At 41.9% G+C, this 18829-nt stretch overlaps 1 protein-coding gene across 6 annotated transcripts in view; it reads right to left on the bottom strand.

Moving 5' to 3' along the window:
• Positions 1–18829, bottom strand: part of CALD1 (caldesmon 1) — a 168056-nt gene that overhangs the window by 74222 nt on the left and 75005 nt on the right. For 5 of the 6 annotated variants that reach the window (XR_014616160.1, XM_084205956.1, XM_084205959.1 and 2 more), the window contains one exon: positions 9320–9431. Coding sequence is in view for 5 of the 6 variants with exons in the window: in XM_084205956.1 (XP_084062082.1) it covers positions 9320–9390 (71 nt within the window). In the remaining variant the exon portion in view is untranslated. Of the gene's footprint in view, positions 1–9319; positions 9432–10116; positions 10249–18829 lie in introns of those variants that run through there. The other variant, XM_084205958.1, reaches the window with a different exon arrangement.

Genomic DNA, 18829 nt, shown 5'->3' with positions numbered 1-18829 from the left:
CACTGAAAGTGGGAGGCATAGAGGCAGCCTTTTGTGGGGGTTCACATCCCAGCTGTAAGCATTTGTGTGAAAATCTGATGGCTAAGTTTTGAGTAACAGTTCTGGAATTCAGGTGAAGATCAAAAAATGAATTTGTGAGGTTTCTTGCTTGTTGTTTTTCCCTGCTCCCAAAAGGTCCATTTCATTTAAAACCATTTATGCCACCATATTTCTTTTCTCTGCTAAAAAACACAGATGGAAATAGTTTTATTCTTTATATTAAGCAAGCATCCTGCTCTGGAGCCAACTTCAGCCCTATATCTTTCTCACCATTGTAATTATAACTCTGCCTTTCAGAAATTCCCAGGATTGATACACTGAGTATCTGATCTTCTCCCTATCACTGGAGGGCTGACAGAGTTATAAATGAAACCAGCTTGCTCCTGTTAACACTGTCTGCTCATTGGAATTCTGCTCAAAAGCAACCTCCCAGCCTCAAAAGATATATTTCTCCAAATTAAGCTATTACACATAGGAACCTGCCTGGTGGTAGGAAGATGTGTCTTGTGAACACATAATTGCCTCTGTTCTCAGTGACTTTAGAAGTTCATCACAGCTACAGAGTCCTTGCTTGTGCACAGAAATGGAGAAAAAATGACCTCAAACCTGGATTGAAACCAAGTGCACTAAATCTGTGCAAACCTCCCAGGGTAAATGTGACTGTGCTCACCCTCCCAAGCTGTGTCACAATAAAACCTGCCTTGAGAGAGGCTCAGCTAACAAGCAGTAAATCAAGTCATGGTGATTTGGTTCCTTTCCACTCTGTGCACTTAATTGACTTTAAAATTTGCCATGATATGTATGCATCAGGTCAAAGAGCTCTCACTAAGAAGGGAGTACTTGCTCAAGTCAATCAATCAATCAATCCATACACCAAAATGTTGCCTACACCAAAATGTGGTCTCAAGCTGGTGGAAGAGGAAAGTAGGAGTATGGAGAAGTAACTTAACCAAACCTCTGAAGAAGCTCTGCTTTTGGGTACCAATTTAGAGCACCTCTTCTGGTCTCAGCACAAGAACCCAGTCCACCTAGAAGATAACCTTTGCTAGAGCAGTCCTTGCTGTCTGCTTCAATTATGTCTGCACTGAAAATGGGTCACAACCTACCTTAAAGGAAACTGAGGAATGTTTTTAGAAAAACATTAGAGAAAAAAAAAAAAATCCCAAACCAAAAGACAGTCACAACTTGCCATTGAATTGCACCCTTCCCTTGATTTTCTGTCAGCATGACAAACTTGCTGGCCTTTTATTCAAGACTATCTAGCAAAGACTATTAATAAGCAAGTTCATTTGGACCAAGCAACAAGTTTTGGCATAAAAAGGAGCAAAACAGCATCTATTTATATTTCCTTAATGTCAAAAGTGGAGCTAACCTTTCACTGTCACACACACTACCCACTGGTTTATACTCTCCAATAAACAAAAAGAAATGCATCCTGCTTACTTTTCCACTTCCCATCGCCCTCCCTGCTCCCCAGGAAGAGAAGGGCTCAGCTGCAACACCAACACTGACCTTATTTCTGGCCAGGAACATTTCCTGAGCTGTGTGCTGATGAATTAATTAGCCCAAGAAGCACAGCCACCTGATGAGTTCCTTCATGCTAGGAAAGACCTTGATCAGGCAAGGACAATCTGCTGGCAAAGGGATTTTCCTCGTTTAGCACGAGCTAATAAGTAGGCTACGATGAGAGAAATAAAGCCACTTATAAACATTTATCTTCAGTAATTAAAAACTTGTTTAAAGGCACAAAGCCAAAAATGCAGAGGCTAATTGACCAAATGAGATGCTTCTGCAAGTTGAAATCAGTTTGGGGTTTCATTTGTAAATCACATTTTTCCTCTGTGGTTCTTTGAACTGAGCTGTGAAGGGATGGCTTTGCCTGGGCTGCCAGCAATCTGATAGTGTTTACATAACTCTGCTTATTCGTGTGTAAAACTTGTTAGCATTTGCCTTCACTTCATCTATTATCCCTGCAAACCAGTTGGCCTCAGCTTTTTAAGGGGAAATCTCATCTTCTGATTATCTGGTTTAATTTCAGATATTAGATCATAAAGACATTAATAAAATGCAAACTCACACTGAGAAGCAGATGCTCCTAGAAATACTCTGGATAAATTTATTTTCATCTCACTCCTTAAAGAGTCTTACAGCTGGGCAACAACTGCAATTTCTCTCATGTCTGATAATTTCTATCATTCTGAGCCCAGAATGCCCTGAATAATAGTAACATAATTAAGCAATAAGTTCAACAATGTTCTTGTTCTCTTAGAAGAAGGCATTAAAATGTAATAACAAAGAGATATCATTCCAAGGCTGCAAATTTGCAGTTTTAAAGGTTGACATTAGTTGTTCTTCTGTCCAGACCCTTGCAACACACATATGCAGTCTACAGAGTACATTACTGCAGGTAAATCTATCAAACATATTTGCCTGAAGAGTCTTCTTTAAAACTTTTCCTAAGACACAGGGATATTCAACCATCAGCTTATTTTGTGTGGGAACAACTTTTCTTTAAACTAAATGAAATTTGTTGCTGAGCATCACTATTAAATATATTAAATATAAGGCCTAATTTAGTCAAAAGAAGGGTTAATGCAGATTTTTCAGCCAACTCATTTGTAAGCACATGCATTTGTGTGATGAGGTAAACATAATCCTGTGGCACGAGAATGCTTTGTACAATGAATTAAATTAACTCTGCCACTTGCACTAGTTGTGGATATCAGACAGATAGAAAATGACTAAGCAGCTGAGAGCTCATCTACATCCTGATTGTCTAGGAAGAAATATAGAAATAAAGGGATTCCCCTGCCTAAGAGTCTGGCAGAAGCAGACCAGGGACCAAGAACAGAACCTTTTCTAACTCTGAATCAGTTTAGGGCAACACCTTTGGTCTAAAATACTAAATAGATGTGATTTTTCAACATAAACATGGCAGGAAAGCCATTGACTCTTATTTGCCCTATATCAGCTACATTTCTTCAGACTCATGATTTTCTTTGTACAGTACCTATGTTTTGGTCTAACCCTGAAAATCATTATTAAATTCCATGTTATATTGCTCCTCACATGGTGCTATTTTAAGCAGGCATGCATGTCAGAATTACCAACAACAAACTGTGCCTCCATGCCTGGATTTATTAGATATTTAAATAAGATCCAGCTCATGAGGGACATCAGTCCAGTTAAAGCTAATAAATTTACAATAGGAAACAAAGGGCAGGTTTTCCACTGGCAGTAGGTGGGTTACCTGATTACAAGATTGGAGGGGATCCTTTTCACTTAATTTCCAAAATTCCTTGGTGTTTCCAAGAGATGAAAGATGGGGCATTTTTCCAACTGTCTGGGTAGCTGTCCTCCTAAAAGCTTGGCTGGTACAGCACACACAGTACCCAGATTACAGAGTGATTTTAACATACTACAATCCAAAATCTGGATTATCATATGAAATACCAAGGACCTGACTTTGTTGTCTGTTTAGGAATTGCAGTGGGTTCAGCTCAGTGAAGTCTGTGCTCTGCATGTCTAGCTCTCTCTGGGAGAGCAAAGCTGCTTTTATGGAAACATTTCTCTTGCATTTTAAAGAAAATGCAATCTGAAAAACAGAAAAAATTAACCAACCTTTCCATACATTTGGTTATTTCCTCCAGGGCATTTGAAATGCTGCAATAGCAAAGATCTGTTTAGCACCCACTCTCAGTTGAGAGTGCCTGCAGTAGGAAGGTTTTAGTGAGCCACTGGGTCATGCTTTTCTGCCTGGGTTAAGAATGAACTCCAAAAATTGCACAACAGAGATTCAGTGTGAAGGGCCAAACCCACCTCAACAATCCCAATATCCTGGAATTCCAGGCAGCTGTGAAGACAGGTTAACAGCTGGAGCACTCTGCTTCAATTTGTTCTCGACTCTCACGCATCTCTAATCTTATTTATTCAGTGAGTGCCTCGATATTTAACTCCTGGGCAGAAGATGTCATGGCTCAGCTCTAGCAAAAAGTGAGGAATTTACAGAAAGACAAACAGAAATCCCCAAAATATTTGCAACTTCAGGATATATGAAGTTCATGGAGAGATAAAACCACTGTAGGTTTTTTTCTAGCAGCAAAAGAGGCTTGGAATAGACAGGAGTACAGCCCTTAGGAGGACAGAGGCTTAACTTTTGGGGAAATTCAATTCTGAAATAATACATGAACATTGGGAAATTACATGGAACACATATGCAGCCAGCTTCTCCTGTGTTCCAGCATGCACTCATTGAAAACTTGTATCACAATCATATTCTCCTTTCCTCAACACCAAGCTGAACCGAAGCATAATCTCTGAAAACTCTTCATTAAAACATAACCAGACACTTGAGAACAAGAAATGGGCAACTCCTAGTGCTTCAAGAAAAGGGAAACCAGAAAGGAACCATTTGTGTGTAATTCCTAAACTCAGACCTGGCTAACATTTCTCACTAATGTACACCAGGGGTAACGCCACTGCAGGAACGAAAACAGCTTCAAAAGTTATTTGTGGTCATTCAGCATTGACCTGACATGGACACACGCTTACCCTCACTGTCCTGGACAGGAGAAGGGCATTTTTTCCTTTCTGTGCCTGGCAAAGAGGACACATCCTTGCTCCCCAGAGGAATTAAAAGCTGTGGACACAAATGTGTCCAGTGTTAACCTCTCCCAAAGATAAGAAACACTCTTCTCATTGTCCTGCAAAGATGTACCCTACTGGTTTGACCTTCTGAGCTTGGTGAATCAGTCCTTTGTGTGCTCCCAGAGCTACAGCAGGCTCGGCAGGAGCAGCAAAAAGCACATGAAGTGTCTTTCTGCTTCTCTACACACCTTCATGGATCCAAACTGAAATTCACTTCACTTCTTTTTCAGTTGTACCAAGTTGGGATTAACCATGTGTCTTGTTTCAGCCAAAGTTGCATTAAGTAATTTACTCACCCAGGAGATTTTTAGTTTTTTAGCCTCCTGCAGGGCTGCTGCCATCCCCAACCTGCAGGATCTTTTTTTTTTTTTTTTAAATAAAGAAATCTTTAGCCACTGCCTTTAGAAATTAATGCCATCAGGAACTATACAGCTTTGTGGCAGTGTTTTTCTCTACGTCCTACTCACATAATCTTTTTTAGGGTGAATTTAGTAACAGTAATTACTAGTAAAATAACTAGTAATAGTAATTGATCTAGATAACCCCTTCTCTTTGCCATATTTTCACAATAGGATGACCAACATCTCTCTTTCCCCATGATGTGATCTGCAATCCCTTAGGGAAGACCATGACACAGGGTTCAAATCTCTGGTTCAAATTCAAGGTTAAGCTTCTGCTGAATGAAGGCCAGCCTGACAATGCCCCTAAGACCTTCCTGAAGTCTGCACTAGTGATGATGTGACAATGGAGCAAACTGGATCAGCTTCCTAGCATAATTTTAAAAAATAAAAACAAGCAAATGAAAAGCAAATACAAACAAAACAACAGTCACAAAGTAGAAGCAAAAATTCATTGCTGGTACAATGGCAAGGCAGCCACTTGAGAATTTGAGGCTTGAGCGCTAAATAGAATAACCTGAGAAATAATCTTTAGAGAGTTCAAGGAGAAATAATCTTAGAGAGTTCAACCTGAGAAATAATCTTTAGAGAGTTCAAGGAGAAATAATCTTAGAAAGTTCAACCTGAGAAATAATCTTTAGAGAGTTCAAGGAGAAATAATCTTAGAAAGTTCAACCTGAGAAATAATCTTTAGAGAGTTCAAGTCATTTTTGCTCTCAGTTATGCTGAAGTCAAGGAATTAAGTCCATTGCCATTACAAGTATTTCACCTCAATTTTTCAGTGCAGCTGCAGCAGACTGAAGTGGAGCAGCAGGATACTCAGAAAGCACCAGCCCTGCAGACACACACAAACTCTACCCAGCTCCAGGCTAAATTCTTCCAGCATCAGTTACAACATCAAAATGACAAAACCCGATGGTTTTGTTCAAGAGAACGTCTTTTACTGCCTAGGAAGGGGCACAAAGCAGCAGGTGGTATTTGTTTTTTCCCCTGCTGAAAGAAGTCAGTCCCCTGTGCTCCAATTCCACATGGAATTCTTCCTGTCAGCTACGTGCAGTCACTTCTGTGTCACCCCTGACACTCCAGCACAGAGTGGCTCAACCCAAAGGCCACAGAAATCAGTGCAAAGCTTCCCACTGGCTCCAGGCTGGTACCTCAGGGCTTTATAAACCCCAGGCACAGGAGTCCCTCTGCCCCTGGACAAAGCCTGAGCTTTGCCACAGAGCCATTAGAGATGCAGCACATCCCATCATCCCAACAGCTGGAGGTTTTCCTTTTTTCCCTGACCTCACACCTGACCAGATGGGCACAAGTTAACACTGCCAGACTTTGTCCTGGCTTTCCCAGGCTGTGCCTGAAAAGTCTCCTTCCCCCCAAGGTACCTGAGCTGCTGGGTCCCTGCCAGGCTGAGCACATAAATCTGACAGCCTGGGAGAAAGCTGGACAAAGTCCCAAATGTCTGCTGTTGGAAACATGCCCCCTAGACAGGTCTGCAGTGCTGCCCCAAACACATTGATAGGCCTCCCGAGATCCAGACAAATATAAACAGTGAAAAAAAATAAAATAAATCTGGCTGGACAGCATTTCTGGGTGGGCACAGTGAGCCAGTGTGGGGAATCCACAATGTCTAGAGTACCTTGAAATTATAAGAATTTAAAATGCAAAAAACCCGCTTTGTTTTTGAGTTGGGGTCAATTTTTATTTGAGTTGCCTCTGCATGAACTACTAGCCACAGCACATACCAGGGGTGAAATGCAATGTTGGTCTTCAAAAGACAAAATGAGTCCTTGGGATCAGTCCTAAGCACATGAACCCAGAACACACAGCACGAAAAAGTATCATTTCCAACATGGAAAATGGGGAAAAAACCCCAAAACACAAAACCTAGCACCAGACCTCAAGGACTGAGCTTACACTGAGCTTCTCCAAAGTGGCTCATCAGTGGCTCCAGCATCCCAGACACTTGGGAATGTGACAGCTCATGTATCCTCACCCCTCCCAGCACAGCCTCTGGCTCTGATGGAGGCATGATAACACCAGGCCACTTGGGCATGGGGTGCAGGAGTCCATGCTGCTACATTTTCACCCCTCAGTCCTTCTTGGGCTCAGCATCCAGCTAGAAAGTCAGGCTTCCAATGGACATTTATCCCAGGAAAGAGCAAAATGCTGAGGTACAGTACTGCTGGTGGGAATGGCTGCTGGCATTGCTGGCTTTGCTGTTCTTCTGGAAGCCTAAACAGTATATGGGAGATCTGGCCAGCATGTTCCATCCCTCCATCTCCCAGCAGAAATGCCTGCAACCAGTGCTGGATTCCCCACAGCAAGGCTACAGCCGCTGATGGCAGGGCTGGGGAAGCAGCCTCTGCTCAGAACTTATGAAGGGACATTTCCAACCTCCATGCTGGGCTTTAGGACTGCACAACCCACTTCATAAAGCACCTGAAAGCATTCAGAGGCAGGTCTGGCAAGCAGATTTCTGCAGCTTATGGCATGTGACAATGTTGTGGTTGTATTATTAAAGGCGAAGATGATCCCCAAATCCCTAAAAATCTGAATATGCCAAAACCAATGCAGCATCACAGATTCATTTATCAACAACTGCCCCAGTGCTGCTGCCCTTCCCTCTGTGTGAGCCCTGCAATGGGGGCAGATGCTCAGCTCAGCTCCTGCCCCACTTTGCCCTCTCTGGGGCAGGATTTGGGAGGTCCCAGCTCCCAGAGCCACACCCCACCTCGAGAATCAGGCTCTGTTATTGTTAAGGCAAACCAAAAATAAAAAGGCCAGACTAAATTATTTTTAAGATCCTGAGATTTTTAAAGCAGGCTTGTGACTTTTAAGGGGTCTGACTCATTGTGCTTGAATGCTTGAAGCTGGCAGCAGCGAAGGGAGTGCAGCAAGATTTAGCATACAGTAATTTATTGTTGAAAGCCTTCAGCTGTGTGGGAAAGGACATGGAGCACATCTGCAGTGATTAGGGGAAAAAGGGACACAGGCCCAGGCCCTTCTCCTCCTGCCAGGCTGTCACCAAGCTACCCTCACCATGAATGCACCCCATGAAAACCCCAACACAACACCCCAGACATGGAAAGCAGGATGGGACACAGTGATGCCCTGGATTTCAGCTCCAGGGATGGCAAGGGCAGAGCCCACTGTCCCCAAGCCCTGGGACTGTCCCTGCCTGCCCAAACCTGCCACACCTCGTGGCTGATGCCCAGGTCACCCTGCAGCCTCTGGTGATCTTCAAAGAGAAGTCAAGTGGCATTTTTCTACAGAAACTCCCAAACTACAGCCCCAGCATCCTCCACAGACCACCCAAGGCCTCTATTGCCAGCAAATCCCAAGGTCTTGGCCTTTCCTTTAACAGCTTTGCTCAAAGAAGAAGAAACAAAAATGAAATCCCTATTCAGAATTAAGTACCATAATGACAATAAAATGTGCCTTAACCTAGCTTTTATTTTTTTTTAATCAGTGCAGTGTTAATAAGCTAAATCAAATCTTTTTATCACTGAGGACAATTCAAAAATAAATGGAGCCTTTCTCTCTGCTTACACCAGTGTAAATCATGAAGTTTCATTAAAGCAAACAAAACCGTACAGGTGTAAAATGGGTTTAGTTAATGAAATGTCATTCCCTGTATTTTCATGGTGTTTCTTTCATAAATTGACATCATCATACCCACATCAAATTCTGCTCTCATTTCACCAAAGTAAATCTGTGACAACTGACAGCGAGTGCTGCTCTTGCAGCCCACATAAAGTGACTGTAAATTGCTGAAAAGCAACAGGCAGTACAAACACAGCAGCAACTGCACAGGAATGGCAGACAATTCACACACAGGCTGTACTACACATACCAAGTGTATCCCACCTCTCAACTTATAACTTTACCTTTAGTACCTATAATATCTGATAGATAAATATCCTGCAAACACAATCCCTTCTGCACAGCACTCACACAGAATCTGAGGATGAGCTTTCCTCCCTATGATTTCATGTGACCATATTCCATCACCTTTATGTTTACATTTATCCATGCAGCAAAATAATAAAGAGGCAGACATTTACAGCAGCCTAAGGAAATCAGACAACACAAAACCCCACAACATGAGCTGAAGCTGGTTTTTTTGGCACGTACCATTAGCACAAGTACTCTTTGGAAGTTAAGGCAGAAATTCTCACAGCCACTGCTAATCAAAGGCCAGGCACCAGCACCGTTTTCCAGATGTACAAACTCACCTCTCTGCTTCCAGGCGCATTTCCTCACGCTTTTGCCTCCTGAGCTCTCTGCGGCGTTCAAAGTCATCCATGGTGGGTGTTTAAGCGTTCCAAGCTCTGGGAAGATCCAAATCTAAAAGGGAGATGATCACTTAGATGAGAGTGAAAACACAAGGGAGGCATCTAACCAACTGAGTCCATTTAGTTTTGTTTTGCCGTCTTAGCTTGGCTGTAACTATTTTCTTTTTCCATCAAAAAACTCTCAACTTCCTCAGTATTGTTGAGATAAACAAGATTAATGAAATGTCTTGTAGGATAAACATAGCCCGTGCCTGCGTTTAGTTTCCTAGTTAAAATTAAATCAACATGCTTCAAGCAAGGACTGTATACATCTGCTAGCCACAGACCAGCTATTTGTAACGTCACAGGTCTTTTCCACTAACAAAAGCAACAATTCAGCAGGATTTTTAACTTCCAGCTTCCAATTTTTCACCGCAAGCAATAAAAGCGCTGCACAAGAGAGTTCTTATTTTCTTTAGCTGCACAGATAATTAAAAGTTCTGCAGAAGTCCGGCTGTTCCCACCCCCACCTTCAGAAATGCAGAAAAAAAGAAAGCAAAGAGAAAATGAGAGAAGGAAAAGAAAAGAGAAAAGGGGGAGGGGGGAAGAAAAAAGAGAACGAAAAGAGAAACAAGAAAGATAAGCCGCTGCTTTTAAATGCCAGCCAGGGGAAGTCAAACTATGTACAAATGCTCAAAGAAAGAAGAGTAGCAATACTTTGTTTGTAGCTGAATTTGCACGTTTTGCCCGTGCCCTACCTTCTTCTTTATGATTTAGTCCATGAAGTATTTTCCCCTTTACAGTTCTTCATATACAAAGCCTTCCCAGCCTCGGTTTATATCCCATCAAGCCGACTATTACAGAATTCCCCTGCAGCCCCCAAACCAAAAATGACTACCAGAAAAGGGAAAGCCGCTCTCTTTTTGTCCCTGCTTTGTTTACAGAGCTGTCAGTGGTTAGTTAAACTCTGCCTGGAATCTGGCATTTAAGGCCTGCTCTAAGATTGCTTCCTGTGCAGGGCTGGAGGCCTCAGCTTCCTCTGCAATCCCAGCGCTCGCAGCATTCCCACCCCCCAAAATCCGCGTTTCCCAGCCCCTCGCTCCGCAGGGAAAGCCCAAAACTTCCCAAGGTGGCTCGGGAGCTGCTGGCAGCTGGAGGCAGACCAAGCCAAGGTGGATTTGGGCGTTATTTGAGGCGCTCTGTTTGCAGATGGAGATCTGTCTCGTGGCTTTATTTCTGTTCCTGCCCGCTGGCAGTGCCCTCCCCATGAAATCACTGGCACCAGCAAAGCCTTGCTTGGCTTCAGGGAATGCGTGGCTTTTTCTGCCCCCTTTTTTGGATTAAAACACTGCTGAGGGCAGAGGTTTTGTGGAGGTTATTTTATTAGTTTACTTTTCCTGGGGGTATTTTTCTTTTTGATTTGTTCCCAGATTGGGGGATTTAAATTTTTGATGTTGCTGATGTGATTTTCCTCGCATTTGTCTGGGGTGGTTTTGTGGAGATTCAAGGGAAAGATTAATTTTGCAAATCTGATAGAGACATTACAATTGTTGCTGCTAACCTTTCTTTTAAATTCAGTTGGACCATGTATCTAAAAAACAAGTTGTAAAAATACTTTTTGCCAATCTTGTGTTTACCCTTGGCACCGGGTACCCTTGAAGAACCCAGAACAGCAAATCTTCCGTTTTCTCCCAAGAAGTGATTCCATCTCAGCCCACATGTGCAGCTAAATCTGGCCCCAGTTTCTTTACTGGAGGGCTGAGTTGCAGGGCTGATGTGGTTCCCCCTGGCTGGGAGACAAGGACCAAAGGAGGAACGGCACACTACAGCACAAGTTCAAAGCAGCACGCTGGGTTTCTGTGCAATGACAATGTCCTCAGGAATTAAGACTGTACCAGGCATTTAGTCTGTGGAGCACAGTCACCATCAGGGATTTAAACAAAGAGCTGCCTGTTGGGATGACAGAATCCCAAAGCTTTTTCCTGCTTTGCCTCCCCAGAGCAGACGTGCTTTGATATCTGATTTATGTGCACCTTCATCACCTCCTAGCCAGCCAGGCACATCCCTCTCTGCCCCTCTCAAGTCACACTCTTTCCTTCTGGGCTTCCTTGTGCACCAACATTACTCCCATGCCCTCTCCAAATATCCCAGCCCAAATATCCTCCACTGGTCCTCAGCACCACCTCTCACCTCCAAAAGCTTAAGCTCTTCCTCGCTGAGGAAGTCTGAGGAGGATAACAGCAACAACCCAGAACTATTTCTGTTCTTCCTCCCCTCTTTTCCTTCCCAGGAGCACTGGGGAGATGGCCCAGCAGTGATAAGGAGTTCCCTGATGCAGCAAATTTTGCCCATCCTCAGGATACTTTTCTGTGGCGCAATGAAGATCAGGTGGATGGATGGATGTCTTGGGAGGATGTCAAGGGTTCGTCCCAGTGCAGTGCCTCCAAGGACTGAGGCACAGCCACTGCATGGCATTCAGAAAGCTTTCAATCCAAACCTCTCTTTCAAAACTCAGGAAGCCACTTGGGAAATGGAGTTCAGGTCAACAGTTTGACCTTAGGCTAGCAAAGCTGTACTAGTACAAGAAAAGGAGCCATCAGCCAAAAGGTTCACTTGGAGAAGTCAACTCTTCAGTGCTGTTCACTGTCTCCCCAAAAATGACAGGCTGTCTTTCAGCCTCTGAGAACCACTTGATAATAACACCTAAAATTTCTTCCCATTTCCACAAAAATATGTAACATACAATATTATACACATTTTTTCTAGATGGTATAAAATCTAAGATTCTCAGAAGACTTAAAAATGGCTTTACTCCTTGATGCAGGTATCAATTATTAAAGGTGTTTTCTACAAGCCATTTTTTTTGAGCGTGCATATTATAATGCTTCTTTTTTAAGATTAAAATTATTCATGAGTAAAAAAATCCTGGGACAAAATGTAACACTCCACCCAGCTCCCCTCCTTGGCCTGCCTTCAAAGCCACTTGGGAAAAAGTCTCTCTGCATGACCTTCCAAAGTGTGCAAAGACATTTCATTTTTCTACTCTTTGATTGCATCTTTATTTTCCTGTAACACTTATTTTTAATAAGTTGGTGCTAAACCAAAAAAAGTTTTGTTTTCTGAAAAGAGGAAAACTATCCCAAGAAAACTGTTTCCAAAGCAATGTTTCATTCAACCTCAAAAAGAAAAATTCCCTAGCTTTATTTTAAATATAAAACTTTAGGGGTTCAAATTAGAATGGAAAATATTTTTATATGTCAATTTATTTTTTTTCCAAAGTATTTCCAGGTATGTTTTTCATCAAATTCACCTAGACACCAATAAATTTTTAAGAAGCATAAATATATATATATATTTATTGAATAAATGTGGATGTCTGAAATTATTTGACCAGTTCTATTCCCCTAGCAGCCACACCTACATACAACTTACTGGAACATGGGCTACTCTTACAGTGGGAAAAGACCCACCACTTACCATTTTGTTATTTCTACTTAAAACAAAACCCCCAGCACCTTTTCAGCTTTTACACCACTGAAATAATCTGAATTAAACTTGGGGGGGGTTTCCACCACCAGGTTCAAAAGAAGGACCTGTGGAAGAATTTACCTACGTTGCCACGTTGATTCAAAGCTTTGCATCACTTCCCTAAATGTCCCTCATTCCAAACCATGACACCCATGTGCTTGCAATTAAACATTTGATTGTCCTCTGACCTGTCCCCACTGCAGGATCAGGTGGTGACAGAAGATCTAAGTTGTTGCTGTCATTGCCCTCTTTATCTTTCTTAAGACTACCACCAAAACCATCAGATTTCCCATAAAATTCTGACTTAAACCAAAACTGCACGCAGCTTTGTGACTTGCACTCCATTAATCCAAGTGTCCCATTTTTCCATTTGTGTCCACCTCAGGTGGCTCAAAGTCCTGGTGTCAAAGCATGGACCTTCCAAATGTCAGCAAAGGACTGGTCAGTGAGAGGCATAAAGGATATTTCACATTAGTTGGCTAAATGCCATGACATGCACTGTATCCCTGAGACTACCATTGCCCTTTCTTTCTACCTCCTCCATTTCAGAAGTGCAAACACAACCTCTTCATTCCCCCTTTTGAAGCTAAAGGCAACTCAGCAAGCAACACTCATTGTCTAAATGTGACTTGTTTAATCTGGCACCCGTGAAATGCAGGTATGACAAGCATTCTACTGCAATATCTGGGAGAATTAGAGCTCCTTAATCTATCTTCAGTCAAAACAAATAAATGTGTTTTTTATTAAAATCTGTCAGAAAACATTTGGAAATTATTTTCATTGCTCCCCTAATAATTCTGCTCTAGAGGCATTCAGTGCCACTCAGGTCTTTTAGAAAGAGGCATGACTTCATTGAAATCAAAAGGTGGAGTTCAAAGGATTGATTTCTCCTTTGTCACACCTCATGCATGCTCCTTCTTTAATCCAAGATGTTAGATATCACTGGAATCAAATATTAGCAACAGTAAGGCTCCATAAATTCATTTGCAATGTTCCTTTCATGCAAAACCACATCTGCAATTGTTTCTGTAAATTTGGCCAAGCATTCATGTTGACTGCAGAAAATAAACTCTTGAACATACATATATACACACAAACCCACAAACCCATATCAAGCAGCTTTATTCCTTCCCAAACAGAATAGCTCATTTGGGATTTGAGGCAAAATAAATATACCAGGTCACATGAACACAGTTTTATTCCAATGTAGCTGTTCCTTGTTTCATCTGACCCTGCATCTTAGGACTTCCAAGGGCAATTCATCAATGGCAAACCGACCTTAGCATAAGAAAATCAAACTTTGGTGCTTTCTCAAGGTCCCTGTTTCAGTTCTTTAAACATTTCACTTACAGCTACATGAGTATTTCCAAATTGACTTTATGAAAAGAAGGCAGTCAATTACAAAGAATTTCAACAAGGAAATCAAACCCCCTATCTGTAAAAATCTTCAGGTACTAAGCACATTTTCCATCTCATCTTCCATGGGAGTGAAAGAAGCTCATGTACATTGGTGGGCTATTTGTAAACCTGATGAATAGATTAGTTAACACCTCTGTTCACCCTGAGCAAAAATCTGCAGTGATTGCACCGAATAGAGATTTGCAACCTGAGCAAAAATCTGCAGTGATTACACAGAATAGGGATTTGCAACCTGAGCAAAAATCTGCAGTGATTACACAGAATAGGGATTTGCAACCTGAGCAAAAATCTGCAGTGATTACACACAATAGAGATTCCCAGCTGGGGTTTTGCAAGCTACAAAGGACCAGGCCATGGTCCAGACCCTCCACTGCAGTAGGTGCTGAACAGGTTTCACCAACCCTGCCTCCAGCACAGGATACCAAAGTGCACATCACAAATGTTCTTGAAAGTGCCAGGCCCTGTGACAGCTCCCAGTGCTACAGAGCCCCTTGAAAATGTTGACAGGGAGCTTTTTATAGAATCTTTTTCCTGCCAGAGTTGGGTTGATGTCTTTTCAGGACTACCTAAAAAGAGAGGGCAGACAAAATTAAGGGAATTAATTTTATATTTTTTTAAATATATATTTTTAAATTTATATGTATATTTATATATTTATATTTATATGTATATGTATTTATATTTATAATCATATATATAATTATATATATTAATTATATATATATGTATATTAAGGGAATTAATTATATATAGTTATATTTATTGAAGGGCCTTCAGGTACCCTTAGGGCAGACAAAGCCATCCCAGGGGCTACATCAATGGATGATGGGCCACAGGTTTTCATCCTTTTAAAAATTTGGTCCATTTGCATATTGGGGTCAATCTTCCAATTACAGCTTCAGTGAAGTAATGAAGCCATTTCCCCCAAGTTTGCTCCCAACCCACTTTTGTTTACACTTTTCAGGGCCTGACACAGCGAGGTGCCCTTGATTCCCAGGCCTGGAGAGGAATGGTTTTGTCTGACCAAAATGGGAAGACAGTAGCTAACATTCTCTATGGAGTTTAGAGTTAGACACTAAAGAACTGCACGATGAAAAATACAAAAGCTAAAACCCTAAGGCATGGGGGCCTGCCACTAAAAGATCCATGCCTGGTCCATTTCTTGCATCCATGATTAATTCAGCCCTGGGACAGGAGCTGCAGCATCCCAGAGGGGTCAGCAAACATTGGTGCTGCTGCAGCAGCAGGAGCTCCCATCTCAGAACCAGGCAGTTGCAGTGCAAAGTCCCCATTTATCTTCACCCCCTTAGGCAGGCTGACTGCCATTTCCACTCCTCCCACCTCCTTCCTCTCCTTTCCTCTACTGCACATTGACTTCAGGGCCAGGCAGAGCTCTCTCGTGACATTTGGATTTGCATGTGCTGGTCCCAGCCCTGATCCCTGTGACATTTGTCTATCATTTCCCATTAGCAGGAGGAGGAAGAAACAAGACAGAGCTGGAAGCTGCTGGCACAGCCATGGTTCTCATGGTAGGAGGATCGACCCTTGACTCTCCCCTCCAAGGGTCCTCTGAATTATTTCAAATATGTGGTCCCCAAAGATCAGAAGGCGCTGAAATATTATTCATGTACAAGCTAGGGTTGAAATCTTGTTGGAATCCTTGGCACACTTCCCAGAGACTTCAATCAGGACTGGATTCCACCCTCACAGGCCAGAATCATCTAATATGCACAAGGGAAGTTCCATGGGCATACTCTGCAGGCCAGAAACTGGTGTCATCTCAGATTTTGCCAGTACAGGCTGCTTCATCCTCTTGCACCTTTGTGCACACACATGCAAAGGCAGAATTGCTTTTACTCTTGCAATCCTTCCTTGTGGGAAATGAGTTATTTTTACATGTAGCATCACCACTGAGGAAACACTCAGCCTTTGCTGTAGATACAAAGTGCAGTGACAACTTCATTGCCCTTTACCAATGTTTAACCATAAGTGAGAATAACCCAGGTAATGTCAATGAGGCAAAACACAAAGAAATAGAAGGGATTTTGTGGTACACAAAACCATTTGTAAAACTGCTTCATCCCCAAATGAGCTCTGACTTGTGTTCACTTTTTCCTGCAATCAAACACTTGGAAGCAAGTTCATGGGATATCATTACCCTTGACTCTTATCTGCCTCTACCAGCAAAGATCTTAATTCTGCTAATTAATCACAAGATTAATTCACTTCTTGCCCTGTTAAATGACAAGGCCAATTTCCCACTGATTTCTATTAGGAAAAAGAAAAACAACATAGAGGATGGAAAAGAGTATCACACAGGCAGAAGCAGCTGCCCAGCTGTGGAGAAGCTTCACCAATACATTTTCTGAATGTATTTGCTTCCAAGCAGGTTTTACAAATGTTTTAGCATTCTATTTACACACTTTCTCTGTATCTTTCAGGTCTTGAATTAAAAGGCTAAGGCCGTGCCATTAAAAATAATGAAATGTTTGAGCAAATCTTAAGGTGAGGTTCCAACAGCAATATTCACTCAGCCAGGTTCAGACTCCACATGTTTTCTGGAACGTGTTTCAAAACAGAAAATCATGATACATTAAGCTACATAGTCAGTCATAAAATAGTAATAGAAAATAATATTGAGACACAATGCAGCCAGCTTACTGTGGCTTCAGTTTTGTGTTTTCAACCCTTTTTCTGCTAAAACGTGCAGCTCCAGGATCCAGCTCTAGCATCAACTCTAATGAGAGTTGAGGGAGTCTGTTGCTTGCTCTACTGAGCCAACACCAAGCAACAATACTAGGTTTTAGACATTATCCCTGCATTTTTAAAGAAAGAAGAAATATGACCAAAAAAACCGCTAAGCTAAAGTTCTTTGGTTTGCTGATGCTTAAAAAAAAGTGTTGGGACACTGAATATTTTGAATGCAACCAGTTCCTCGGGATAAATGAATGATACATTTTCAAGGTGTTGCCTGTTTCTTTTAAACTGGCAACAACCTTGAAAGCTTTAACTCATCTTCCCTTCCAATATCTTTACACTTACACCAAAACAACGCATGCCACCAGGACAGACACACTGCAGCTGAAAGGCCAGCTCTTCCATGGCAGAACATCATGGAAACCTCTGGAATTCCACCTGGCATGGATCCAGCTGCAGAAATTTCTGCTGGGCTTTTCCAGCTCGCACTTCTGGTCATCTTTAAAAATGAAACCCAGATTGTTTCCTGCCAAGTAGGTCTAGTAATTTATCTCTTACAAGCAGCAGTTCTGTGTCATTTTGGCTGAAAACTGAAGCAGGAGGTCAGTCCTGGCTTTAAAGAGGTAAAGCAGGGCAGCACAAGCACAAAGCCTTTCAACATGACCATTCACACAAAATAGGTGTATATCCCTCAAAGCCTACATCATACACCTCCACTGAGTTTAGCTGAAAACAAGGAAACACACAGCAATATCACCAAACCAGAAGACCCAAGAGCACTGAGGATTTGGCCTGGCTCAGAGTCAAATAAACAAGACAGGTGAGACCTGGCAGTGTCCTGTGTCCACACAGACACACAAAAATGCTTTGCATTAATGTGACAAAAGAAAGTTACACTTCAGCACTGCATAAAGCAAAATAATTTTTCAAATTGTTTCATTTATTTAGGAGCAGTGCCTCAAATATCTGTGTGGTCCAGAGGCAAAAAAAAAAAAAAAAAAAAAAGAAAAAAAGAAAAAAACCATCAAAGAAATAGGTGGGGGAAAAAAAATCATTCCAGTACTAAATGTTACCTACTACCATTCCCTAAATCCTCTTCCATAAGTTTCCAAAACCCCTATGGGCTCTCCTCCAGCCCCTTGTTGCCATGTAATTCCACCCAGCTGAGACTGAGACACAGAGCACACATGATTGCTCACAGTATAACTTCTGGGCACCAAAGGCACACGAAACCCCTTTTTCACAACCACAGGGATGTGTACAAAGAAGAATCAAACCAAAGCCCCAGATGATAACACTTGCAAACTTGGAGGATTCTTACAATCCATACTCCAGATTAAAAACAAAATAAAAAACCAAAACACTAACCTGAAAATAGCTTGCACCCTTAAGGAGAACAAAGAAAATAAAATCCATACCCGAAAATCATAAACAAGCAGCCTGATTTTTCAGTGCTTACCTGAACCAAATAAAACCTTTACGACTTGTAAATACTGACAAATGTCACTACAGCTCCTGTTAAAGGAGTCCCTTAAACATAAGAGACAGGTTGCTCTCTAGTTCAATCCTTTCTCTCTTGCTTTTCCACTACTGAAAGTAATTGAAAACAGAAGACATGCATCTTGGTGCAGCCTAACTTTTCAGGAAATGTAAATGTAATTATTTACACCACACTGCACGTCAAGTTTGCTCTCAGTTGCACCCATCTACCTTCACACAAAGCCAATTAAAATCCAAATGCATCAACACTTAGAGTCATATAAAATAAATGAACCTATTAGGTGATACCATCTGCAAGCTGCCCCTAATAAAACCCACATAAATATA

Source organism: Fringilla coelebs (assembly GCF_963513975.1).
Source record: "Fringilla coelebs genome assembly, chromosome: 5".
In the NCBI taxonomy this organism is placed as follows: domain Eukaryota; kingdom Metazoa; phylum Chordata; class Aves; order Passeriformes; family Fringillidae; genus Fringilla; species Fringilla coelebs.
Note: the sequence above shows the minus strand (reverse complement) of the source record. Positions and strands in the feature narration are given on the sequence as shown.